At 35.1% G+C, this 27,991-nt stretch overlaps 1 protein-coding gene across 7 annotated transcripts; it reads right to left on the reverse strand.

Annotated features, from left to right (window-relative positions):
• Nucleotides 1-935: 935 nt before the first annotated feature.
• On the reverse strand, nt 936-25,706 carry LOC100265029 (uncharacterized). Of its 7 annotated transcripts, none has more exons than XR_009467847.1 (20): nt 24,674-25,702; nt 22,463-23,005; nt 22,262-22,381; nt 21,840-22,176; nt 20,166-21,694; nt 19,959-20,075; nt 19,618-19,800; nt 19,461-19,523; nt 18,442-18,513; nt 18,074-18,337; nt 17,185-17,304; nt 14,872-14,931; nt 10,418-10,458; nt 10,176-10,253; nt 9,981-10,065; nt 8,791-8,955; nt 5,864-6,251; nt 3,990-4,116; nt 1,867-1,998; nt 936-1,771 (listed from the first exon to the last, which is right to left on the reverse strand). XR_009467847.1 is itself a non-coding variant. In XM_059743150.1 (17 exons), the coding sequence occupies exons 1-16, from the start codon at nt 25,649-25,651 to the stop codon at nt 8,830-8,832; spliced, it is 4,716 nt and encodes a 1,571-aa protein (XP_059599133.1). In that variant the 5' UTR covers nt 25,652-25,702; the 3' UTR covers nt 5,520-6,251; nt 8,791-8,829. The 7 variants fall into 7 exon arrangements, 1 of the variants encoding a protein (XP_059599133.1); XR_009467849.1 differs by having other exon boundaries at nt 1,862-1,998; XR_009467851.1 differs by lacking the exon at nt 5,864-6,251 and having other exon boundaries at nt 9,916-10,065; nt 24,674-25,706.
• Between the last annotated feature and the right edge of the window lie 2,285 nt (nt 25,707-27,991).

The raw sequence follows: 27,991 nt of genomic DNA on the forward strand, positions 1-27,991 counted from the left end.
TTTTGGGATGATTTCAGATTGCATTGGGAAGATTTGAATTGAGTGATCCGTCTTGCTAAAGTAACTTACAGAAAGCCCTAAATGGTATTAAAATAAAAATGTCTTAATTGCTTAATTAAAGTACGGTAAATATGTTTGATATTATAATTTAAATTTTAAAATAACTTAAGGAAATTAACTTAATCATTTTGTAACTTCAGCATGATATAACTTAAAATTATTTTAAATTATTAAATATTAAATATTAAGTTTTATCAAACATTAAATATTAAGTTTCATGAATCCTTCTTTGAGTAAGATTTAAAATTTATTACTTAGTTTTTATTTGAATATATTTCTTATTCTGTTTTTTTTTAAATAGTAATAATCTTTTATATGAAATATAAAAACTCTTAAAATGAATTAAAAATATAATGGATTTATAAAATTAATTAAAAAAAAGAGAGTAAAGTTTACTATCCCAAGTCTTAAAGTTTTTTAAATTAAATTTTACTTAAAAATTGTAAATTAATTTTTAAGGATATAAGATAAACTTTTACCAATGGTATAAGAGTTTCTATTTTCATATAAAAATCTCTATTTTAAAAATTAGAAATAAAAAAACATATCCAAACAAACCTTTAATTTTTTACTTTTAACATTAATTTTTTTTTTTGTAAAATTAATTAAAAAATTTTGGTAGTGAATCATTGTTCTTAAAATTCTTTGTTATAAATAACTAATATTATAGTCATATAAAATAACTACAATACATCTACAATAATTTTTAAAAAAATAAAAATCTCATTACATATAGACAAATAGGGTTTAAAAAAAATTTGTGGGTCCACATAAGTTAATTATTTTAATTTCATGTTTAAAGTCATTATCATTAAATTGATTGTTATGGACACCATCTTCAAATATGTAATAAAAAACCAAAATAATACAAATAATAATAAGAAGAAAACATCATTACCCATGTGACATCATTCATTGTTTTTCAGTCAATATCGACGCTTAAACAGAGAAAGGGAACCGAAGATAACAGGTGAGAAGAAAGGGGAAAAGCAAACTTTAAATACTCAAAACAATGTAAGCGTAACTTTCTTGCATACTCCCTACAATGTGATCAGGTACTAGAATGAATAGCTGTGCATTCAGAATTCTGTTTTTCCACATTCTTTCTCCCCTCTTTTTTGACAAGGCGGCTTGGTTTAAATCAATTCTTTCTTTATGTCTCAGGACCACCCTGTTTTCAATAAATCAATTTCTGGTCCTCTTTTGGAGAACCTTGTACTTGTCTCTCCAGGGTCCATCAAGCCACACAAACTCCTACCCTGTTCAACCTGTTCTTCCCCAAAACCACTTTTGGGAGCCCGATGAACTGGGTTCAACCTTCTCTCTGACTGATGACAGCATCTAACCTGTAGCTCGATAGATGAAAGCAAAGAGCAAGGCAGGCGTTCGGAGAATAGTAACTTAATACTTATTATACAATACAATACCTTCACCACAAGTATATGCAGCATGTATAACAACGGTATCGGGTGCACCAAATAACTGTTGTTTGCTCATGCACTAGGCTGCATATCATATTCTGAGAAAAACCAGCCTAGCAGACTCGTAATTGGCTCATTCCAACAACTGCAGAATAAGTTCAAATGATGATCTCCAGTGTGTATTGCAGCCATAGTTTGATGTTGCAATCGACAAATGGCCAGCATAGAGAAGTCGAGCACCAAAAAATAATTTAGTGCTTAGACAGCCAACAAATAACATTCAAATGCATCTGTTAATGTGGAAAAAATTAACTTAACAAGCTGGAGGCATAAATTAACTTTCAAATGCATGAAAATTTAGTTTTGATGCAACCACACACCTTACCTTCTTTTTCATCATCATGGAGGATAATCGATCGAAAATAGATCAAATCAATCATGATGATCAAATGATATCGGGTTGCAAAAGGGGACAGATGAACAGCAAGGTCCCAATCAAATGAGAGATCCCAATTTCCTGCAAGACAAAGAAATTAGAAAATTTTAGTAATCCCAAATATGTAGCAAGATTTGCTATCTACAAATGCATTACGGCAAGTATTAAACTCTCAGAAGTGGCTATAATCGTATAAACACAAGATAAAAAGAGCTGGTACTGGACCATGTCTTACGAGGTTTATGTCTACTTCATCAATCAAAGCTACAGTAGAAAATAAATCAAGCACTCGTTGCTTCCTACGAGCTAGGTAGAGTACCTAAGACTAGAGACCAGAGCCAAAGTACCCACCCCAAGGATGACTAGCCAACCTGAGGTGGTGAGCTCACTGTTTTGTTTGTTGAGCAAGAAAGGAATCTGGTTTTTTTTTTTTTTAATCAATAGAGATCGGAAATAATCCTACAATTTCTCCTATTTTCTCTAGCATTTATTGACCTCTGGGCGTAGAGACACGATTCAGGCCTCAATAAGGTGTTACTAAAATCTTGCCCCAAAGGTCTTGGCACCAATGCTGATGTCTCTTCATTCTCTCTTCTAAAACCTTCGTGATATGTCTGGTTCAGGAAAGTGCTAAAAAAAAGAAAACAAAATGCTAAGGAAAATAATTTTGTTTGATTTACTATGAAAAATATGAAAGAAAATCGAATATAATTAAAATTAATTAAAATTTTATATATTTTTAAATTATTTAATTTTTATGTACAAGTGAAACGAGTTTAAACAAACATACAAAAATAATTTATTAACTTTAAATCTATTTTTTATTTTCTTTCACCCTTTCTTTCCTTCTATTTTTCCTCTTTATTTTGCTTCTTTCACATTTTCCCTCAAATTTTCCAAAAAGCAGGCATAGTCTTAAGCTAAAACTGTGCAATTTTTTCCTAACCTATTTTTTTCCTTTCTCTTTCTCCTTTACGTTTTCTTTCCCTCAAACTTTATGGGAAGCAAGCATAGACCCAAAAGATTATGACAAATTTTTTAAAGAAGAATAATGAAACAAAGACCACAGAAGTATACTTTCCCCTTTCATTTCCACCACAACACAAGCAATAAGAATCCTAGTTGAATTCAATTTGCTACTAGATATACTTCTTGTCACTAGCTTAAATCTTCCTTATGCATACACTAGAACTTGAATACCAGATGTGTGCCTTTGTGACTCATACTAGAATTGAATTTAGATTGATTCATGTAAACAAGGTTTCATTGGAAGTGAAGTATACAATTGTGTGAATGCAAGATGAAATCAGGAATCACCATTCAAAGAATCAATGTAATGCAGAGGCATCAAAGAGGTCTCATAGTTCTTGCATGAACAGTGATAGCTCTAGATCTTATTATTGTAACACTAACACTGAACATAGTATCAATTTTGAGAACTGGATAATGAAGGCTTCGAATTCTAATAGGAGGCAATCAGACTTGATCACTTCATATATATCTCCCAAAATTGGTCCATCAGAGGAGATATATTTTTACATATATGATAAAGGGTTGGGATTGCATGGAGGGGCAAGAGTGCAGGTTCATGAGATTCACAATTGGTTTCACAAGCAGTAGGAACGTCGTTAAAGTTGTGGGATATTTTGAATGTAGCTTATTTTGTTTGCTTTTTTAAGCAATTAATTATTTAAATATTGGATACTTTATCCTTGTATACTAGTCATCTTTGTAAAGCCTGGTATACCTCACACGCACATGAGCCTTGCCCCATCCTGATGCAAGAGTATTTATATCTCAGGGATTATGTACAATTCTATTCCATCTAAATAATTAGACACATAGATCTTTCTCCAACCCTCATTTATTTTGGAGACTATAATTTTTCCTTTTCTGATAGGCAAACTAAATTTTATAAACTCCACCATTTATTTTGGAAATTATGACAACCAGCTTAGTTCAAGGAAAATTCAGTAATCTTTAGATGTAATAAAAGATTTCCAAAATATTAGAAAATATTCATCACAGAAAAATGGAGACGCCTTCCATAGATTAGACCTATGTACACTTACATTTTTGTGATTTTTCTGAATCATGCAGGGTCGGGATTCTGGGGGATGACAAGATCAACTTCAAAGGATATTTGCAGACAGTTTGCATGTCAAACTGCATGGGGCATTCTTCAGTTCTAATGACCATCTGTAAGTTCATGTAGCAGTCATATTCAAACCTCAAAAAGTAAATCCTATACATGGAATAACAATAATCTAATATCGTAAAGATCAATTGCAGCAGTTTAATTCTGAACATTAAAGTTGAAAATGTAATTTATTGGGAAAGAGAAGCTTGCAAGAGACAAAGGAGCAAAACAAATTGTACAAAGAGAAAAACAAAACAAAGAACAAATGAGAGAGAGCGAGAGAGAGAATAGATACATTGACAATTTCCTGGTTTTAGAATTCTGTTAACTCCTCTGCACACTCCCCCTATACTACTAGAGTTCATCTCTGTCTTGGCTTGTATAATCTTTATTACTTTATAACAAAATGGTTTGACATTCACAAATAACTTAAATTTGCCAAAAGTATTAGCTGAAGGAGAAACTTAGGCAAAGAGTGCAATGAAAAAGTTGAACTATTCTGATCAACCATGATCAGTGGCAGAGCTAGAAAATAAGTTGAGGGGGGCCAAGAATACTAATTTATTTTCAGGGGGGGCAAAAAGGAGCAAAAATCAATTGGATACTTGAGTGGTAACCAGGTTTCCTCCTAAACTGAAGGGTAATGGTTCAAACCCTCATGGAAGAACCTTTTTTTTTTCCCAATTTCAGGGGGGGCATTTCCCTCTGCCCCCTGCCCATGATTTATTTATAGCGCAAAAGAGAGTTTTCAAAATGGTATTTATACCATATGGAATATGGAAAGTAAATATCATGGAATATACCATATAAAATATAGAAAATAAATATGATGCATCTAATCTTCTAGCACACAACCTCAAGCCAGAGCATAAAAATCATATATGGTCACTTCACACACAACACTGAAAGATGGGACAAGCCAGTGGTTAGTGAGAATGTCACTAAGTCAATTGTCAAAAGAAACATCGAGTGGCAAGTAGTTTCTATGTAATCAAATCACAGAAAAAATGACAATCAACCCCAAGACGCACCTAAGCACAAAAGTCTCTCGAGTCTTAGGTGCAAAACACGACTTAAGACGTGTGCTTAAGCAAAAGCGCATATAAATTTTATAAAATATGATGCAAGTTTTAATCCAAGTAATAAAAAATTCAAAATTCCAATCATTTAAAAGAAGCATCCAACATAAAACGAATGAAATTATATAAAATTTTAATATACAATTGAAAATTTCAAGAATAGAAGTGTAAAAAAGGAAAAAATAAAAAATAAAATAGACGAAGCATGGCTATCCAACAAGGCACATGCCTTGGCAGGCGAGGCACTTATAGCTAGGTAGTCATTGCACCTTGGGGCCTATGGGCACTTTAAGTTAGCCTTTAACAACTATATGATTATTACAAGCATCTCATAAGATTAAGAACATCAACATCCAAGTCTTGAAGAGAGCAAACCCAAACCATTTCAAAGGCAATATGAACCATAGCACAATACTTAGCTTTTGCAGTAGAATGAGCAATAACAATTTTTCCACTTAATATCACCAACAAAAGTACAATAGCCTGAAGTAGAATGTCTGTCAGAACCACTACCAGCCCAATTGACATCCCTAAATCTAGTTGGAGACAAGGAGGAGGAAGGTACGTGTAACAACCCACATCCATAAGAACTCCTCAAATAACACAGGATGCAGCAAACAACTTCAAAATGAGACAGGCAAGGGGCATACATACACTGATGGACGACACCAACTATATAAGTCAAGTCAGAGTGTCAGACAAGCAATAGTAAGATATATTGACTTACCAACCAAACGCCTATACCGGCCCACATCACGATAGCATCCTCACAATTTCAAACTTCATGTTCTTGGATTTTATGTCAATTTTCCCTCAAAAAGAACTGCAATACATGTTTCCAAGCCAAGTAATTCATTCCATTCAGCTTCTTTGATGCAAGAGGCTTAGCCATATCATCAACAGAAGGTGTGAGTTTCTCAGCTGTGGTAGATAGCCATTAAGAAAATCCAATAAAAATTGATCAGCATGATGCCAAGGATTGGACACATCAACCGCCAAAGAGAGGGAGGACCAAGTTGTGGCTCGGCAAGGGGATGGGGCACCTGGTGCTGTTGGAAGGGCTGGTCAGCTAGGGACATTTGGTGGAGCAGGGCTGTTTGCAGGTTCTGTCCGCTCTGATGCCAAATTGAAAGAGAAACTTAGGCAAAGATGGTAGGGTGAAATTTGAAGCATTCCCACCACCCATGATCCATTTATATGGAGACGAGTTTTTCAAAAATGGTACATGAACTATGAAAAGTAAATATAAAGTATTTGCTGTTCTAACAGTATAAGTGGCATTTTCTTCTCTCTTTATTTGGGCTTTATTGGGTACTTCCTCCTCCATCGGTCAAAGAGATTTTATTAGGGAGGAATGGAAGCTATGTTGGGGTAAAACACAGAAAAGTGTGGAGAGCAGCTCCCCTTTGCTTGTTTTGGATTATACAGAGGGAGTGAAACTGAAAGACTTTCAAAAACTTGGAGCAACCAGTACAAATTTTAAAAGAGTCTTTTTTCTCTGCTTTCTTTTCTTGTGGTCCAAGAGGTGTTTGGATGTGGGGCCTATGCCTTAGTTGGGTTTCATAGATTGGTTAATTCCTCACTAAGATTCCAATGTGTTTGTTGAACCTCTATGAGCACAAATTGTATATATTTCCAATACATGTTATTAGGCACCTTTTCTACTAAATTCTTTCTTGCCTATCAAAGAAATATTTTAACAGTATAACATTCAGAAAAGAATTCAAGTGATAGAATTTCTTGTGCAAAAGTGGAAACAACAGATGCAACAGATTCCACATATGTTTATGGAATATGAGCCATGCCTGTATAGCTGAATACAAAACAGGAAGCAGGATAACAAATGAGCTTTGTGAGAAACGTCATGATATTATGTCTCAATACTGCCCAAAAAGTGAATTCTTGACCTTTCAGAGAGATTTAATAACATGCATCTATTGTTAAGGTTTTGTTACTTGGTCCAACAACAACATCAAACAACTGCAAAGAAGAATGGAGAGGTGATAAGGGTATAATTATAAGGGAAGAAACTTAGCCTAAATGTGGTTTATAATAAAAATACGGAATAAAAAACCCCTTAAACAAGAATTTGAAATACCTTTTATTGAAGAACTATAGGCAGAGAGAGAGAGAGAGAGAGAGAGCAAAGGAAAAGGAATTACAGGTTGAGTAAAAATCCTCGCAAAATCATATAAGGGAAGTTTAACCACTGAGTGCATTTACTGCCCAATAGTCATCCCCTCTTCTTCCATCACTGTTATTCATCTAGGTGAAAGAATAACCAGCAACAATGAAACCTTTTAACAGAAATAAGGTGGTGCCCTGGTCCAACAGGTACAAGATCACTAGTGTTTTACTATAAAAATCTTTGCCTGCATCTATTGGAAAGGGAATTGAAGTTTACATATTTTCTGTTGTTCTATCTTAACTTCTCCCAGTGAAACCCTTTAACAGAAATAAGGTTGCACCATGATCCAACACCTACAAGATCACTAGTGTCTTACTATAAAAATCTTTACCTGCAGCTATTGGAAGGAGTATTTAAGGTTATATATTTTCTGTTGTTCTATCATAACTTCTCCTTTCCAGTTATTCAAATAGTAATTCAGGCATCACATTTCCATCACACTCTGATTTTCCACTTCATAAAGCCTCATGGCTCATACCTTCCATCTCTTTCCATGTAAATCATCTGAAAATGCCAACTAAATCACAGGGCAATAACTATGGAAAAGGGAACTCATTGATTAAAAATTAGATTTAAAATGTGATAGAAAAAAATATCCAAGCTAAACCAAAACTATAATATATCTCAAAATAAACAAAAAAAAAATAAAAAAAATAGAGACTTGCTAAAGTTAACTTGATCACCGAAAGCCTTTTTGCATCTCCCAGGAGGTAGTTGTTTTTGGGGGGGTGTTGGTGGTTGCAAAAACATTTTCTAGGTGCCACTTAACAAATTTTATTTTCCTTACAAAAAAAAAAGTACTGTTGCAAAAGTAACATTCTTGAATAAATATCAAAACCCTCCTTTTACATCTACTGATGTCATAGTCTCTACCTACAGGCCAAGGAAACCCCGAGCCTGTTAATAGAGTTGAGTTTTCTGACAAATGGAAATTTCTAAGGGTCATAGGGATGAAGGTATACGCCCTTGAGGCTGACCTCAAGTGGTAAAAAGGTTGGGGAGGGTTTGTGGGAAGGTTCCAGGTCCAAGTCCCAATGGGGACAAAAATTTACCTATAAAAAAGGGTGAAGGTATACATTCTTTTTTTGATAGGTGGGTGAAGGTATACATTATAGCCCTCAAAACTATAATATCACTAACAAATAAAGAAGCCATAGAGCATTTATTGGTGAATAATGCCAGTTTCACTTAAAATAGAGCCTCATGCTTCAACAACCTGATCCTCTAAGGCTTCAATATAGACCTTCATATCCAATAGTCTTTATTAAAACTTACCTAGAGGAAAAAGAACATAAAATCTTATTACAAAAATTTTCAGTTCAAAAATGACTAATGTTTTGACACTTTTACTTTCTTTGATACCGAGTCTGGAGGAAAAAAAAGTTCAAACTTTTAATTCACACTAACAAACAGTTAAAAAGGTCAATTCAAACTTTTGATTCACAGTACGAAACACTATGACTTACCTGCCAAACAAATAAAAATTCTCCAAATACTTGGAATCCCTATAAAAGATCAATACTGGAGATAATTTTTGGAAGAAGCCTGTATGGTGGACTTGTACTTGAATCGCCACTTATGGGGAGGCATGTGAGTTCATTCTCCAGAATAGAATAAGCATCTGAAAATGCCTGCAAGACACAATATAATTGAAAACTTGAAATATAAGATAGCATTAATGATCACACAACATTTCATCAAAGCAATTTTCTTAAAGACATTAGTACATCAGCAAAGTTCCTCATGTGATCTCCACAAGTTCCTAAGTGTAAATTCTATATTAGCAGCACAATATTCATAAAGGGAATCCAGTGAAGTTTAAGATATCAGAAGACAATTATTTTGCTCATCGCTGCTTTACAAAGGCTTCATATATATGGTGAACAATTACATGCTGACATTCCTGGTTTGAAATTAGGAGCATCTCTGAAACATAATGATGAAGAGCACAAACAATGAACTGATGATTCTGCAATTTTTTCGTTCTTTTTTCTTATTTATACTATAGAGCAGTTATAATAATAAATAGATACACAACAAATGGAAGAGCCAAAAGGCTGATCTCAGAAATCTAGACTAAACACTTCATTTTTGACAATTTATGATATTTCTCTGGTCAGTGAGTCCCAAATCAAGCATTTTGTAAGTTGGCTTCCATTAAATACCTAAGATTGTGCGAGAAAGGGCAATATGTGTAGCAGTTAGTTCCAAACAAAAGTGCAGGAACAGATTGAAAAAGCAGGCAGAACTAACATTGAACAGGTCCCTAAAAGTTTCACAGGAACAAACTCTAACCTTCCTGAACATTTAACAGAAATCTCACTAACAAAAGATGAAAGGAGATAAAATTTGATATTGATTTTTGATATTAGAAGGATAAAGCCTGAATTCCCGAGAAATCAAAACATGCTTTTATTGTGAAGATATTTAGTTAATTGAGTTTCTGAGGGTACACCCTTTAAACAACTTTCTAAATTTTAAAGTTCTCACAATTTCATTTTCTTCCACCAACATACAATGTATACTAAACCCTGCTATTTCCTTCTGGGAACAATAAAAATATTTAAGTTCATAAAATTAAAATATATTACTCATCTAGATCAGCTATCCACAAAGCAATGTGTAAGTCCTCAAATATCTGCAGTAACAGGCTGACCTTGATACATTGATGTATCCGAAAGCAGTTCCTTCCCACGTTATTTGTTGGAAAAAGAGGATCGTCAATGTGAATTGGATCAATGCTACAACATTAAAGATTAAATCATCAATAAAAAATAGAGGGGAAAACATTGGTACAAACCCAAATCATACAAAGGTTGCAGCGTATAAAACAACAGGGTGTAACTGATACCTATATCCTCTTTCCCTATTTATATACACTCCACTTCCTTGTACTGAAATACGCATTTGACGTGGATCAAACACATTCCTGGATAAGTAAAATAATAAAGTGATAAACAACGATCACAAGTTTGAGAACATTATGCTTATCAACAAAATCATCTTATAATTGCAATGCAGAAACAGTAGCAAAAACCAATTTCAACAACAGAAAAGGAACAAATTTTACAATGGTCGGCTTTTCTGACTTACCCAAAGAAGTAAAGAAAATCCATCAACAGGCTTCCGAAGTTCTACATCAAGATTAATATTGTAGTTAGACAAAAGCATTCATGTATAAGCAACACAAACACCAATCAGAAATAATGATGAAAAAAATGGAACTTCAAATGTGATATATACACATGAAAAAGCCTGGGAAAATTTGAAAATCCTTGCCACAGAATAGAAAACATGCATGGCTGCTCCATTTGGTAGGTATAAAAGCATAAGAGAAAAAGGAAACAACAATCCAGATCTTATGCTTTTCACATGTTTCCTTTTTCCCTTTTTAAGATTTTTTTTTTTTTTTTTGGGTGGGTTGGGGGGCCGTGGAACCCCTTTAATTGAGCTTGGTGCAATGATCTGACTCAATGATTTGGTTAGGGTAAGCTTTCCAGGTTTTGGAACTGAAACAGAATAAGCATCACATTCAAAATCTGTACTCTTTTTTTTTTTTCCATAGATTTCTCTGCAATCAAATCAGATCAACCCAAAAAGTAGGCAGACAAATGCATGCTAAGGAATGACATGCATATATTCTCAAGGCTTATATAACAAAATGGAGTCCTAGTGTCACCCATAAAAAAATATATCAATATTGGCATACTATAGTCACATATAGGCAAGTTGACAACATATATACACACAAGTATATACACATATACCGTTGGATATACAAGTGAGAAATCTAGACATTTAAGTTCTGGTCCCATTATTTCATGAAGTTTTTGGTGTAACCTGGCATCCATCTAGATTTTCATTCAGTAGTACTACTTTCTCCAGGTCCTTTATAGTTATTATTCACTCCATTCAGAAACCATAAGGCTATACAAAATGCCCCAAACTTTCAAGAAACACTTGAAAAGCTAATAAACTTAACTGCTTCTATTACAATGTCAATTTCCATCACATATTACTCTATTTTTCTTCCTCTTTGTTCAACTTAATGTCATGGGCTCTCTACTTGCCCAACCATGTGTTCTTAAGCAGGGATCCACATGCTAGAATTTTTTGTCAAACATTTTCTTCCCTCTCATTACATTACCTACTTTTAGCACCATCACTAAATTGAAATTATTTGATAGTCAAACAAGAGGGGAACGTGCAGTGTGTGCCCATGCGTTAGAAGGCATGTAGCTAACTCTACCCATGCTATCCATAAAATTTAAAAAAAAAATAAAAGCCAAATTCTCAACTCCCAAAGAACCCCTTCATCCCTTTCAAGGTTGAACCTTGACCAGCAAGCAGCCTCATTATTCTCAACCTGTTTTTTCTTCTTTTTGATAGGCAACAAGAGAAATGCATTAAAAGGGGCACAATCACGCATCCATGATGTATACAAACCACCCCTAAAGAAAAGAAAAAACAAAACACCTAGCCCCAACAACATCTAAATGATGCCCAATCTTTTTTTTTTTATATATAGGTAAAAGCACCTAAAAAGTGTCTAAAGTATACACGATGTATACAAGGTCAAAAAAGGGGAGAGATTCACAAAAAACAACACCCTCACCTCACTAACAGCCCAACCAATCAATAAAGTCAAATAAAGACAAAGTACTAGACCCTAAATGTATCCTAACCCACTGCAAAAACATGTATATGAAGGAGCATAAAATAGCATGACCTATCAATTCTAAATCTTCATAGGCTCTTCAATTTCTCTCCTTCCAAAGGGTCCAAAATAAGCATAAAGGAGTTGCTCTCCACGCCTTCTTTCTTTTCTTCCCAACAAAGGATCCCTGCCAACTAAGAAGGACATCCTTGACTGAGATAGGCATTACCCATTGGACATTAAAAAGAGCAAGGATGAGGTGTCACAACAAGGTCACCTTCGGACAGTGGAGAAGGATATGGTTTGCTAACTCATCTTCACCTTTACACAAATAACATCTATTTGGAAGATACCAACCCTTCCCTTTTAGCTCATCTAGAGGTAAAAAATTTTCCCAAACTACTTCCCAAGCAAAAAAACTAACTCTCATTAGGACCAAAGGGTTCTACACAATACCTAACGGGAAGCCTTTTGGAGAGCGCCCTACTAAGGAGTATTAAAAGGACTTCACTACATGACATCCTCAACACCACTTCTGATCACTTGCCCTTGCAACCTATTAAACAACTGTTCCACCTCTCCCAATTCCCAATCATTTATCTGTCTTGTGAACACCAGGTTCCAACAACCCCCTTCCTCAGCCTGCTCCCACATCTGGCTTACCCAAACTTCTCTATTAATGGCAATTGAAAACAACTCTGGGAAAGCAACTGTCAAAGGATCCTTCCCACACCACCTATCCTGCTAAAACCTCACCCTCCTACCATTTCCTACTCTGAAACCAACCCTGTTGTTGAATTTCTTCCACCCATTCTGGATTGCCTTTCAAAGACCCACCCATAACCTTCCCTCAAAACTCTAGAACACCACCCCCCCTTCTTCCTCTCCATATTTCCCTGCAATCACCAACTTTTATAGAGCCTCATTCTCAGAAGCAAATCTCCAGCTCCATTTTCCAAGGAGGGCTTTATTCAAAGTGGGCAACTTTCTACTCCCTAGGTGTTCATCCTTTTTATCCAAGCTAACTAATGACCAATTCAATAAATGAGGTCTTCTTTGGAGCTTAACCACCCCCACCCTTCTTCTCCAATCTAAGGCTCACCTTACGTGGGATTACAAAAAAAGAAATATAGTAGATTGATAGGTTAAATAAAGTGCTCTTAATTAAAGTTAATCTCTCTCCTTTTGATAAGTACTGTTTTTTTCCACAAAGCAAGTTTTTTTTGAAATCTTTCCTCCACTACATCCCAAACTGGTAAAGACTTGAAGGAAACCCAAAGGTAGGCCCAGATAAGTCAAAGGGGGAGAGCCCACTTTACACCCCAGCCAACTCATGAAAGCCTAACTCAAAGCCTCTAAATGTTCCTTATCCAAGTCACAAAAAATCAGTGCATCATTAGCAAAAAGAAGATGGAACACTACCATACCCTCTCCTCCTTTCCCACTGGCCAAGAAACCCTTAATGAAGCCTCCTTCCATAACCCTCTTCAAAATACTAGAAAGCGCCTCCATTGCCAAATTAAAAGGAAAAGAGGATCTCCCTATTTTAGGCCTCTAGAACTTTGAAAGAAACCTATAAGGGTCCCAGTAATCAGAACTGAAAACTGAGCTGAGGATATGCACCACTTCATCCACCTTACCCATTTTGCCCCAAAGCCCATTTTTTCCATGACTACTAATAAGAATCCCCAATTCACATGGTCATAGGCATTTTCAATGTCCATTTTGCAGATGACCCGCCTTTCTAAGCTTTTCAACCTTGAGTCTAGAACCTCATTTGCTATAAGGACTGCGTCCAAGATTGTCTTCCCTCCACAAGAAAGAAGTAAAAGAAGAGAGTAAATGTTGGAATAAAGTAGGTATTTTGCAATTGACATGAGATTTGGTAAACAAAATCCTCAACAAAACATTTCACTGCCAGACTATTGTGTTCCACCCCTTCAAATTTCCTAGCATTTCACTCTTTCCACACAGTCCAGAACGGGCTAATGGAATCAGCCCTCAAACCATCTCAAGCATTTCTTTGCCATTATTGAGATTGGGACAAGAACTTGGCATTTTACTATTGTCTTTTCAGAAGTTATTTGGCTGCCGATGTTCTAGCAGTTATGGTGGATCATTAGGAGTACCAAATTTTCTAAAGCCAGCATAATTACTCAACCATAGGCTGGAAGCAGGGGGGCTAAAGACCCAAACTTAGGGGAGGTACCCGGGTGGGCTTTTGCCACAATCCATGTATGCAGTAGTAAGAAAGCCAATCCCAGGCAAGTAGGTTGATCTTTGGACATCTAATATTGATGTTATGGATCTTTATGAGTGCCAGAGGCCTCATGGACAGTGCCTCAAAAGTCAAGGACAGTGCCACCATTATAAAAGCACAAGGAAATGGGAGATGTTGTGAACTTGGTTATCCGGAATGTTGGTTTCTATGAGTTACCTCTTAACCAGTTACATATGCTTCAGCAATTCCATCAGCCACTTCAGATATTATTAAGATCCAGGATTGGCTATAGATACAAAATAACATACATTATTTAATCCTAAAGAGTAAGCCCTCATCAAAATTTAGCAGAAAAACCTTCCTGAAGTCACATTTCATGAAGGCCAAACTATCTTTTGAGAAGGATGCTATAACAACGTTGGGCCTGTTCTGCCATAAGAACCCCACAGATATGGACACTGGTCAAACCCGAAGGCATTGGCAGTAAAATAATTAACAGCAAAGAGGCAGTTCATCCATTTCAATAAAAAATGAGGAACTATTCAATTGTGAAATGAACTTAAACCTCTCTATTTTAAGAAACACTGAAAAAAAAAATGTATGAAATTATTTCGACATCTACACAAACAGAAGTACCCAAATAAATAATATTGAAAGTTTGAGTTCTACTTGATTGATAGGGCGACCAAGATGATGCTCATGCTGAAGAAACCGTGTGATCAGTAACACCTGTAAGAAATCATAAATTTGTCATTCGCATGACTCTGCAATGTTATTCAAATTTATCTTTACAAAAACAAAAAGCAAGCAACTACTGTAATAAAAGAACAAATGTGAGCAAAAGTATATAGATCATGTCATATGCTGTGAACAATAGCATTTGCACCACATACAGCAAATTGATTAGATCATATCCAAAGTGAGCACATTTAAATGGAAGAATTGGGCAAAATTTACGTGCTACTTTAATATGAGATTCAAAAATTTAAAGGATCCTACTTACCAAAATAACAGGCACTAGTTTTTGCAGCTCAAATCTAAGTAGAATCCTAATTTAAAAAATAGTTAGAAAATTATCCAACCAGACTGGCAAGCAACCATTTAATGGCCTAGCCATGGTCAACTACTTCAACCTTGGTTTCACTTGATCGGTCCATTAGGGCTGTGAACACAAAACTTGAAAGCTAACTACTTGTTAGAGTCTCTATTTTAGAGTTTTAGATTTTGATACTCCCCAAACCAAACCTCAATTTAGCAAGTATGTGTGATTTGACAATATGACCAGAGCAGTCAAAGCTCAGTTCGCCAATTCAGCCCACTGGCCTTGTTCATAACATCAGTGCTTAGAAACAGACAGCCACAAAATCAATGTTCATCATTCACAGTCAAATACAAATGGGTGCATCCACATGGGTGCTGCCGTGGTGGAGAATAGTGATGCTGGAAGTCATTCATACTATTCATCTACTGCTTAAAATTGAATGTTATGATACTGGTATATAATAAAATGATTTAGTAGAGACATGTGATCTCATATCCAAAAAACAGAAACATTCTCCCAAGGTGACGAATTAACCCATATGACAATCGACTCAGGCATGCTAGTTGGATGTGGTTGCAACATCTAGATGTCAAACTCATCCAATTCTTCAATCCACTAAATAGGAGCACAGCTGAATTATTGAGTAGAAACGCACATGCAAGAGAATTTGATGTAAATTTTAATATTGAGGAACCATCACTGGAAATCTGCAGTAAATTTTTATATATAGGAAAAATAAGTAGGTATAGCATCCTCTCTTCTTTGCAGTTATGCCTTCAATTATGCATTCAACAGCTGGCAGATCAGAAACATTACTCCTATTCCCATACCATGTCATCTCATCTCCAACAAGGTACTTTCACATTTTTAAGTATCCATGTAACATTACTTGATTTGATCCCATATCCCAAATTAAATTAATCATGGGCATAAAGCTAAGCTTCGATTAGTGCCATTGGTGGGTATTTTTATTATTCAAGAACATTTGAAACAGGTCAAATAAATTGTAACACCAGACTCAAATGATAATAAAATATTGTGGGCTCATTGAAACTCACTGCATGTAATTTGTGAACAAAAGCAAAAATCTCAAGAACCACTATGCTAGCACTAAAAAAACACATCTATACAGCATAAAAGAATATCTAACCATGCAATGTTCTTCAGCATACATCTATATATATATATATATATATATATATATATTCAAATTGGAATCACTGAACTATTTTACGGACATAGCAGTGTACTCTATCAATAATAATAATCCACGACTTATATTACAGAAGCAGGGTCCAAGAATTCTTGAAAGATATATATAGCAGTAACTATAAGCTTTAAGTTTAAAGATAATATAGTTGACATGGAGATGATAAAAGTAAATACAAGCGTTAAGTTTAAACATGCACCCACGTTAAATTTAACCATAACATATGACCATGGACTGTTTGAAGAGATATGTCTCCATGGGTAGACCAATAACATAATTCAATCTAAACACAACAAATTCCATGATTGGAAATATTCCACTCTAGCCCCAAGAATTTTCCCTCAGGAAGTGGTCCAAGTTTCTATTGGGAACTTGATACTGTAGTCAATTTCAGGGTAATAACAAGTCATTAATTGTCTGCTGTGTAATGGTTTGAAATGGCCTACCAGCAGTTAGTAAGAGTCTTATGCTGCCATTTTTTAAAATTTATGTATATAGTAAAGCACAAATATCCTAATTAGTTATTCCCTAGGCACAAGTATTCACGCATGCTCATGTTAATTTATATCATGAAAGAGTAACTAAAAAGCTGGATATCCAATCAGCAAACATGGAGATATTTCAACACTCTGAAGGCAGAAGTGAAGGTTATTATGCATGTAATCCTGGGTAATAGGTAAAGGTTATTACATATTTATCCCTGGTTAAAAGGTGGTATGACACAACTTACCAAACAATATGAACTTAATCCACCAGAGTAGGACTGATCCAGGCTACGATCAGCCAAAAACTGTTTTAGCACCAAAGCAAGGGGTGTAGCTGCAGGAAATTGCTCAGTTAACTCTTTAACCTGCACACAAGATGTTAAATTTCATAGAGTTGATCAAACATAGGGAAACATAAACTTGAACTATAACCACCATAGTGCTGTCAAAAAAAATGAACCACCATTTAGAAGACTAGGAGGTGCCTCAAAAGTTAAATCTAATGAACTGATGAACAGAAAAACCCTCTAACTACTCATTACACTTTCCAAACTTAGACCATGGAGTACTCACCAGCCATATAATCAAATTCTATTTCAGTAAGCTTGGTCAAAATATTCCTAGGGTTGTATAACCTTCACAACTACCTAACTAAGAAAGTAGTGAAGGCACATAGTGGATCCAGTCTATCTGATCAAGAAAGAAGCTGTATTCTGTTTCTACCCATAGAAAAATTGACAGCTTATTTCCATATTCTCATCTACTTTTTACAAATTTTATTTTTTTTATTTTCAAATTTTCAATACTTAATGCTGTTGTAATGTCTGCCAAAAAACTCTCCAGCCCAAGATTCTTAAACTCAAATCCAATTTCAACAAGTCCATTTTGAGAACTAGATAACTGTTTACCTACCATTTCCCTCCATCTAGCCAGAAAGAGGCGTAATCATACATTAGAATTGCCATCTCATGTTCAAACAGAACTATCTCTATCAATTTGTGGTAAAATGTCAATTCTTTTTTGAACTTCTGTGAAAATATTAATTTGATCTACTAGGAATTGACTGAGACATGACAAAAAACTCGAAACATCTTTTAGAATCATTTAGAGTTTGATACTATAATAGAAAAATACCAGCTCTGTGGTTTGGAGTCCTGTATGCGATGGAGACTTGAAACTGATGTCAATGCGAACTGACTTTGAATCCTTGCTATTATCATAATTTATCTGTGCACACTTTGGTGAAGCAGAGTTCTCTAAACCACCCATTTCGGTCTGAATATGACTTCCTTGTCCACCTGGCATAGGAGTTGGCTCCTCTTTTGATGTTTGTAGATTAGGGGCAGCAGAGGTAGTGAGATCAGGGGGAACTTCCACCACAAGCATGATAATAGGTATCTGACATTAAAAAGGTAGAAATATCAAAAAATACATTATAAGAAAAGAGGTCACCAGAAAAGAAAAGGAAATATAACAAATTTCCAAGAAGGAAGAGGGTTTACAGCTGTATTTTCCACAGTTTTAAGAGAATCATTTTTTACCCACTCCTGATTTGCTAGATATCTGGCTGCATGCTGGAAGACAAACCAGGCAAGTTGTCAATCCCCAAACAGGCTACAGCGATAGAAAAGGTGACAACAATAACATTTTGGGAAACTTTATATATATAGATAGATAGGAAAATAAACAGAATGTATTAAGAGGTGCAAAACAAAAAGAGGAAGCACAATCCATGAACATTGTATTTCGGGAAATAATAATGTACTAAAATAAAATTAACATTCATTCAAGAAGCACAGTTCAGTGCATCTGAAGTCCATCAAATGCTGATATTAGAAAGGTAAAAGAACAGCATAAACAAATATTAGAAACAACAGGGACAGAGTAAGTGTTATCAATTCGTGAATCACAGAAATAAGATGATGTACCAGTTTTAATTGTAAATAATAAAGTAAATAGGATAGAAATTTCAGTATTCTAAGAAAACTTCTTATTCTTTTTGCTGCCTTTCCATCACAAATTTGCCTTATAGTTTAAAAGTGATATGTTGCTAGAAAACAGAGCATAAAATTATGTGCATAAGTGGTGAGAAAAAATTACTTTAGCTTGTATTACAAAGTAAAATTTTATAAAAGCTATGCAACACATCCAAGAAATTCAAAAGGATTACAGCAACTGAATTATTCTTTCGTCTAGTCTTCCAGAATGAAGCAGGGACATTTTTCACTGAAAGCAGTTTATCAAAAATTGAACCTGGAACCCCCTGTCCCAATTCCAACCCCTTGCACATGAGCCAGGATATCATGTACAAGAGAAATTAGTCGCATGTAAGAACATGACCAAAAGGCCTGTTTATGTCATCTCTTTTAACATCATCTTCTTCTCAAAGGACCCATTATTTAGTATGCTAAAAATGATTATATAGAAAGGCATCAGTTACTCATCTCCATAGATTGTAATACAAATGTAACCACTATCTGGCGAGTGCAATGCCCATCAAAACATACAACTGATAACATACCTGAAGACAAGTTTCTTTAATACCGTTTCGACCCTCTAAAATCCCAGCTTCTTTAATAGGCTCCTAGAAAATATGATTGCAGATAAGTTTTTCCTATAGATGCACTAGCATGTGGCATGGAAATAATCAAGACTAGTCACATCAAGACAATTCTCACCAAGTTCCTCACTGGAGGAAGGCAAATTACAAGGTCTACATCACTTGTTGGAAGAGATAAACCAGTTGCATTTGAACCAAAGATATTTGTCCTGGACCGAGGCCATAGGACTTGGAGAGATCGTGTAACACGCTTGACAGCCCAATTAATGTAAGGCTTCCTAATCATATTCTCTGCAGCAACCTACAATTCCATTATATGATAAGTATGGCTAATGATCTTGGAATATTGCTTGAGTAAATGAAATAAATGTCCGAAGTTACAGGATTTTGGTTGTGGAGAAGTTGAAGATAAAATTACCAAAAAAAAAAATGGAAAACAGCATTAATCTAGCAGCATACCTTCTTCCAGAAAGAATCAATTTCCTCATGTAGGAGGCTGTGCATCATAGAGAGGGCTGTCTTTCTCATGGAACAGCTCAATAAATCAGGTGGTTGCAAAGGAAATGCAACATCTGGCTGTGTACTAGAACATTATCAACAAAAGGGGTACAAGAAAACCATTTAAAAAAATAAGAATGAATGAAATTATAAGGATAACACACTAACATGTTCCTGATCACGAGCCAACTGGGAGATAGCAATCAGGCGATCCTGCAGTAACGCTCCAGGTAGAGGTTGAATCATTGGACGAGTTGAAAGATTTTTATTCCTCCAAGAAGGCCAAACAACTTCAGCACCATCTATGCATACACAAGCTTCCTCAAGGTTACTTCCATCATGATACCAACCCCGCATACCCCAGTGCCTTGGGCTAGAACTACCAGATCTAACAGTTGGAAAGCCTCTGTTCTTTCTGGAATCGCTTACAGGAGAGGGTGGAGGTGGACGAGGAGCCCGTGGAACACAAAGCACTACAGGTGATGGTGGCCGCTTAATGCGAGGTTGCTCCCGCCTCGCAGGAGGAACACATGGGCTTTTACGATCAAAATTACGCTTAAATTCAGATCTTGACCTTTCCCTTGACATATTGGGAATGATAATTGGTGGCAAAAGTGAGTAAGGAAGTGGATCTCCTGTTTTCCCTTCAACATCAACAGGTAAATTTGCCAAAGATCCAGAAACTTTCTCCTCTGGCATTGCATCTGCTGATGCTGAAGAAGAATGCAGCACTTTACCAGGTCCTTCATTTCCTGATATGACATAACCAAGAGGCTGGTGGCCTGCCCCCAAAGGATCAAACGGAGAACAAAAAGAAGCAGCAGTAGGTGAAGCCAAGCCATTTGTACTGTAAGATGAAGAGAAGGCAACCATGTCATCAACAGCCCTATTCATGTCTGCTTCGTGCCAAGCCCATGAGCTATCATCAGAACTAAGGGATGGAGGACGAGAGAAACCTGACCCTGGATGATCAGAAGAATTCCAATACATCACACCGCCACCAAAGTACTGACTATAATCTAATCCAGAAACTGCATGCAACTCAAATTCTTCCTCTGATATCCAGTGGCTGTCACATTCATCTGCTAACTCTTGCACATTTGTTAAATCAGACAGATCCATCAAATCGCCTGAATACTTTCTTTCATCTTCAGAGGTGGCTGTATTGACCTGCACATTGTGAGCAGGGAACCCCTGCCGAAAAGAAGACTGCATCCTTGAGATAAATCCAGGATCATAATTACATGTCATTGATGGGGCCAATCTACTGATACTTCGTACCATTGGGGGCCAATCTAAACTCATTGGCAAAGGTCGAGATAAAATCTGGCTGCACCCAGCATCCAATGAAGGATTTCTGGTCTGGTGTATTGAGGGTACAAAGGATTGATGGAAATGATTATGCCAGTTACGACCAACATCCAGATGCAATCTATCAGTGGCAGCTGGGAGATGTTGTGAATTGATAGATGTAAAATGAATGGGAGCAACAGTAGGCCACTCATATGAAGGGCATTCTGAAGAACTTGTGGATCCAGTATTACAAAACTTCCCCCTTTCTTGCTCCTGATTTTGGACAATTTCCTCTTCCAACTCAGTAGCTTTGATTGGTTTGTCAGAAACACACTTTGTATCAGTTTCACTCAAATGTTCGGAGTTCTGAAATTTAATGTCTTCACCGCTGAAAGCAACATCAACTGCCAATAAAGAGACAACAGAAGGTATTAAGTTATAATCTACAGCATAATTTAAAGTTTCTAATCCGGGAGATATAGTTTGGTTTTCTATCTTACTGTTCAAGAGCTGGTATATATCCAGAAAGGTATGACAAGTGACAACTACCTTCAATGGAACTGACAACAGGATCTTCTCGAATGCTTTGAGCAGTAGTTTCTGCCCTTGAAGGCCCATTAGTAGGTTTACAAGGACTTGAAATGAACTTGTCACAACCAATTGAAGCATCATTTGGCACATTCTCAGAGACTGAACTATCAGATTTCCAGTTAGACTTTGAAGGCTCACTCTGGGATATAACAGATGGAGCAGAAGGTTCTGTTGTTATTGTTTCAAGATCTCTTACTTCAACTGGATCTTTTAAGCTGTAAATTCTATTTTTATTTCTTTCTTTTCTAGACTTCCTTGCAGCATTTTGAACTTTTCCCGAAAACATGTCATTTTCCTGATCACGGACTAATGGTTAGATTCCATTCAATTGCTAGTAAGAAAATGATCAAAATGAAGGAGGAAAAAAGAACAAGAGAAACCATCTCAACCACTGAAGAGGATGCCTCCATGTGAAGATCACTTTGCTGAAGTTCACCAGCCATCCTATTGGACTCCACAAAATCCACACACTTGGCATAGGCCAATCCACATCCATGATCCTGGAATTTCCTTTAAAACAATTAAAACTAAATTACATGCACACTGGCTTCCAGAAAATCTTTTTAGAAAGGAAATGGTACCTTGAGAGGTTTGAGACTTTTGGAATCATCTCCACATGACCTAGGAACAGGATTTAACTTCTTCATATTCCGGGTCCTACCCCTTTTTTTACGCCCACCTGTACCAAGCTTTTCTTTGGATTTATTTGGCGGGGACTTCAAATTTCCTTCTCCTAGCAGTTCAAGTTTTGTGAAATCAAGCCAAACAACCATAAGTAGTCCTCGAAGTTTCCGAAATATACAATCTGAAATGGTACTGATAGAACCCAATGTGCTAAAAAATATTTTGTCTCTGTCGTATTCACTATGTTGACATGTCAATATAATGTTCAAAATATCCTGAACCACAAATAAACCATTAGAGAAATTAAAAAAGGACTTGGGTTTTCCAGAGACAGAAGATGGGATCATAATTGAGCCAGCTTCTGCATCATCAGAGAGTGCCTGGTCTGTCCTTTGAGATGATGCAGTATATTTGTATTTCACTGGTTGTCCCCCTCCAGCATTGAAGAGCCACTTCTCATCCTCCAAGGCACTATATGCCCCTTTCAGAATCTCATCAGTCTGAAGATTCATCATGATCAAAGTTAGGTTAAAGTATTTGTAATGAAAAGGTTTCAAAAAGCTGAAAATAGTAACTCGCATCAACTTATAATAGGTTGCAATTTAAAATTCTATGCATTTAAAACACAAATTTTCCAGGAAAGAATATTCCAACCACCTAAAGCATACAACAGCCACTTTGCAGCACATCAATAATTAAGAAATCAAGGCCCAAAAGAACTCTCAGTTCAAAGCACACTTTTATGCTAGTACATCTGAACTACAAAATCTTTTAGATTCATCAAAAATGACATGAAACCTACTAGAAATGCAGGAAGAACAGAGTTTTTCTGTACTTTACTGAGCTAAATTGGACATCAACCCAGAACATACTTCATTTTGGCAGAAATGTTTTGGCACAAATATTCAAGTGCTATTAAAAAAAATGAATAAACTAAAAATATCCACAGGCCAATGTTGCACACTTCAAATACACAATGACTTGAAAGATGGTATCTGAGCGTGTTTCCAAGTTTCCCAACTATCTGTCAAATTTTTATCTCCTTCCTCACATTCATAAATTTGCATTCTCAGGCTAACATATTTACTCAAATCCACGAAGTCCGTAGAAACAACGAACATAATATTTATTTAAATTGCATAATGAAATTCTTGACAACTTCCAAGGATGTGAACTTTGAAAAGAGGCATCTATGCCCATGATATACTTTCTCTAATGCCTAGTTCAATGTCTATGGTTGTAATCTCTCATGCTGTAATATATCCAATCATCTTCTACATTAAATTTCTGTTACATATCTGATTGTATATACAATCTGGGCAGTACCAGGACTATACATGCCAGATGTATAGTTCATACCCCATCACCATGTTTCACATAATTGGAACATCTTTTTTTTTTTTTTTTTTTTGATAGGTGCATAATTGAAGCATCTTTAGTACTTCATGTTATTTGGGTCTGGACAGAGTCCTCTCTCTCAATATGCCTTGTTAATAAAGAATTCAGTATCACTTGTTATAATGAATTGTCTAGAGATGAAAATGTCCTCTCCCAACAACCCTGCCCCTTGCACACTCTCCCTCCCTCTCCATACAAAATTGGAGAACAACTACCCATGTAAAGAGCCCAATTCCTATGGATGTGTAATCATCATTTTGCTTCAGCTTTGATTTCTCCATCTTTTCAAGTTACAACCAGTGTAGAGTTTGAGAAAGTGGTAAAATGTGACCAACAAGAAAGATTGACACCATGGACTTTTCATAGTTATGTACCCATGTGGTAATTATTATGGATTAGAATTACAATATCTAAAGATCGTTTCATACAATTGATACCTTCTAGGGAAGATTGAATTCAATTCCATGTCTGTTTTTGTGTCATCTAGCTACCATTTAACTGATAGGACCAATATGATATTCAAAACTCGCCCTAATACCATTGTTTTGGAAACTTAATTCTATGGTTCGCATTCATTTTATTGTCTATCAGGGAAAAAGAAAATGATTCACATTCCTTTTAACTAATTACATTTCTCCTTTCAGGTCTGTCTTTAAGGAGTGCTATTGGCATTCTTTGTGAATGAGAAAGATCTATCTTTTAATAATCCAAAATGCTCTACAAACCGTTATCACCAAAATCACATTGAAAACAAAGTTCTGGGGAAGTACCAGAGATTTTGCTGCCTTTCCCAAAACCACAATGATCATCTTCCTCCTCATTGCACAATCCAAATTTTGCCACCAATCTATACAGCCTTTCTTCCTCCAAAAAACATTTGCCGCAATTCCAGCGACATTAACCTTCTCTTTCAACTTAACTCCTCTTTTCTTCCCATTATTCCCACAGTTAAACCATGCCAACCTCAACGCCACCTCCAACCGGTTTGCAACAAACGATTCAATACTATAATAGCCTTTCGCCTTCAACCACTCCAATTCAACCCAATCTGAGCCCAGCCCGCTTTCTTCACCCCTCAAAAACCCCCCATTCGAAACACTATCCATTGCCGCGACAAACCGATCGACATTTGACACAAATTCTTCACAAACAGTGAGTGAATCGAGAAAACTCGCCGAACACGAACAATCTTCCACTCGCTCACCTTCCTTGGACCCGAACAACCTAACCGAGTCGTTAATCAATCGTTCCAAGTCGTTTGACTCGCTGACTCGGGCCAGCAGACCACGTGACTTCCGAAAGCAGAGGCTGGGAAGGTGTGGGCGATCACGTGAGGGGAGGTCAGGGAGGATAATGAAGAAGCCATGACCATGGGTATAGAGTTTAAATTGCATTTGGAGGAGAATCTGGACGAAGTTGGAATCTACCGCTGAAATGTAAGACTGGCGCTGCTGGACAGTGAGAGATGAGAACCATTTAAGAATAGAAGATCTAGGGTTAGGGTTAGGGTTCGGGCTAGAGCTTGGGGAGCGGTTGTGATAGAGAGAGATATGAGCGGTGAGCGAGTCGACGAGTTGGTTTGAGTCCATGAACAAGTTGCCAGGAGGATTGCTGGAGGAAACGTACGGGAAATTAGTGTTTGATTTGGGCATTTTCAGGTGTTGCAGAGAATTGACGCTGAGACGATGACAATTCAAAAGGTTGGCAAGTGCACGAAGTGTAGGCCATCCTCTTCGGTCCACCGGCATCGGACCGTCCACGTCATGACATTTGGTCCCATCTATATTTAGACGGTTCAGATGCAGACGGCGGGGAAGATTTAAAAAGAAAAGAAAGAACAATAATAATTTTATAAGCATTTAATTGAAATAAGTAAATACCAACGGAAAGAAATTTAAGAGGAGATCCAACCCCATCAAAAATGCTGTTCATTGAAAGATAGTTAGAGCTTGTTTAGCAATTCGATAATAGTTTTTTTTTTTTTTTTGGGAAAAAAGAAACGTTTATTAATTAAAAACTATTTTTTATTTTTAATAATAGAAAACAAGTGTTTTCGATTAATATTTTATAGTTAATATAAAAATTATTTTTAAAATATATTTAAAAATATTAAAAATTAATAAAAAAATATTTTAAATCTTTGTTTTACAAAATATAAAAAAATAATTTTAAAAACTATTTTTTATAACTGTTTTTAAAAACATTTATCAAATAGGGTCTTACTTTTATAGATGTTTATTTTAAAGATGGTCATGTAATCTCATTTTAATATTTTTGTCCTTATATTTACTTTGGAAAAAAATAAATAATTATATTGATAAAAAAATTACATTTATAAACAAAATGTTTTAAAGTTGAATATACACTCATTTTCTTTTTCTTTTTCAATTTTTTTTCTTTTGATCTCTCCAAAATTATAACAAATTTTTTTTTAATATATTGTGTACTTTGAATCACTGGTAAACAATTACAATATGCTATAAATGTTTTTTTTTCCATTTCTTATGCTTTTTTAATTTAAAAATGAAGGATTAGGAAGAGTATGTTGCTTCAGAGGATAAGGAACAATTACAATATTGTGGTTAAGACATGTAAGTGTTTGTTTGTTTTTTCAATTTCTTCCACTCTTTCCTAAATTTTTTGAATTTATTTTACAAAATATTTGTGAAAAGCCCTAAAATATATCCATGATAAACAAATATAATATTAGTATATAGATTTAAATAACATGCTTCAAATATGTTGGAATTATCTTCGGGATAATTACCAAGAGTGATAATGACACGAAATAGTCAATTATTTTATAAATTTTTGTGAATGATAAAATTTAGTGTTGGATAATTTTAACCTTTGAATGTTTTTTTTATTTTATATTATCCATCAATAACTTTGTCCTAATGATAAGGACCATCAATTATAAAAACAATCAACATGCTAATGAAATTAGTTTTATTAAAAAAAGTCAAAGATAAACGATAATTATTTTTTGATTTCACCATGAAAATAATTTAATAAATTATGTATTATTGATCTAGTATATTATTTCGTATTAATATCATAAATAATTTTGTATTAACACATTACATTAGTAAAGAATGATTGAATAAATTTTGTATTTTTCATTACTCTTTAGCCTATGAGGGGTTGAAAAAAATTTTAAAAAGTAAAAAAAAAATAGGTATAATCAAGAAAAATGGGTCAAGGAAGATATAATAATAAATTAAAATAAAATAATTATTTTTTATTTTATTATAAAAGTTAAGTTATTTGTAATATATATTTATGGTATCTTTGACAAATGTTTTCAAAAATAGTTTTATATTGTTCATAATAAAAAAAAAAAAGGAGAAAAAATATGTTTAACAATAATTAAAAAAAAAAAGGTTTTTTCAAATAACATATTTGAATTGTTTTCACTTGTTTAATTTTTTTTTTTTTGTTATTTTAAAAAATAATTATATAAACATGTGAAATGATTAAAAATAAAGTATTAGATATACAAATCATTTACAAACATATTTAAAAATATTTCAAATTCTCAAATAAAATTTTGTTCTCCAAAACATCAGATAATAATTATAAAAAATAATTTAAAAACTATTTTCCGATTTTATTTTTTAAAAAAATTACCAAACAAACCTTTAATTTCCATTATTTTTTTAAATAAAAACCAAACTCAAATATTACTATGTTATTTTATACATATAACATATAAATTTTGATAATTGCTCATGACCAAGTAAAAACGAGGTTACCCTGATAAAATAAACAATTATTTTTCACAAGTAATTTAATTAAATAACACTCAACTATTCGCTCGATAGTATAGAATGTGAAATTAAAAAAAAAAAAAAAGTTATGTTATAATATATTGTAATATCAATGCATTTGTGTTGTACCTAGGGGTCTCCAACGGGCGGGCCGGGCCAGGGAAAAATCTTCGGCCCGCGGCCCGGCCTATGAGCCCGCGGGCTAGCGGGCTGGGCGGGCCGGGCCAGCGGGCCAAGCCTTGGGCTTTTTTAAATAAGCCAAAATGGCTTTAGAAATGAATGGAGAGGGGGGGATTCGAACCCCTCCCCTCATGGTTC

The sequence above is a fragment of the Vitis vinifera genome, chromosome 15 (genome assembly GCF_030704535.1).
Source record: "Vitis vinifera cultivar Pinot Noir 40024 chromosome 15, ASM3070453v1".
Classification (NCBI taxonomy): domain Eukaryota; kingdom Viridiplantae; phylum Streptophyta; class Magnoliopsida; order Vitales; family Vitaceae; genus Vitis; species Vitis vinifera.

Bases quoted from the DNA above. Each gene is read 5' to 3' on its own strand.
- LOC100265029 (XM_059743150.1), bottom strand. From the start codon at position 25,651: ATGCCGGTGGACCGAAGAGGATGGCCTACACTTCGTGCACTTGCCAAC. The intron at 17,305-18,073 runs GTATTTTTCTAT...TCTTGTGTGCAG, and splicing joins GACTCCAAACCACAGAGCTG to GTTAAAGAGTTAACTGAGCA. The intron at 10,066-10,175 runs GTATCAGTTACA...TTAATGTTGTAG, and splicing joins AATAGGGAAAGAGGATATAG to CATTGATCCAATTCACATTG.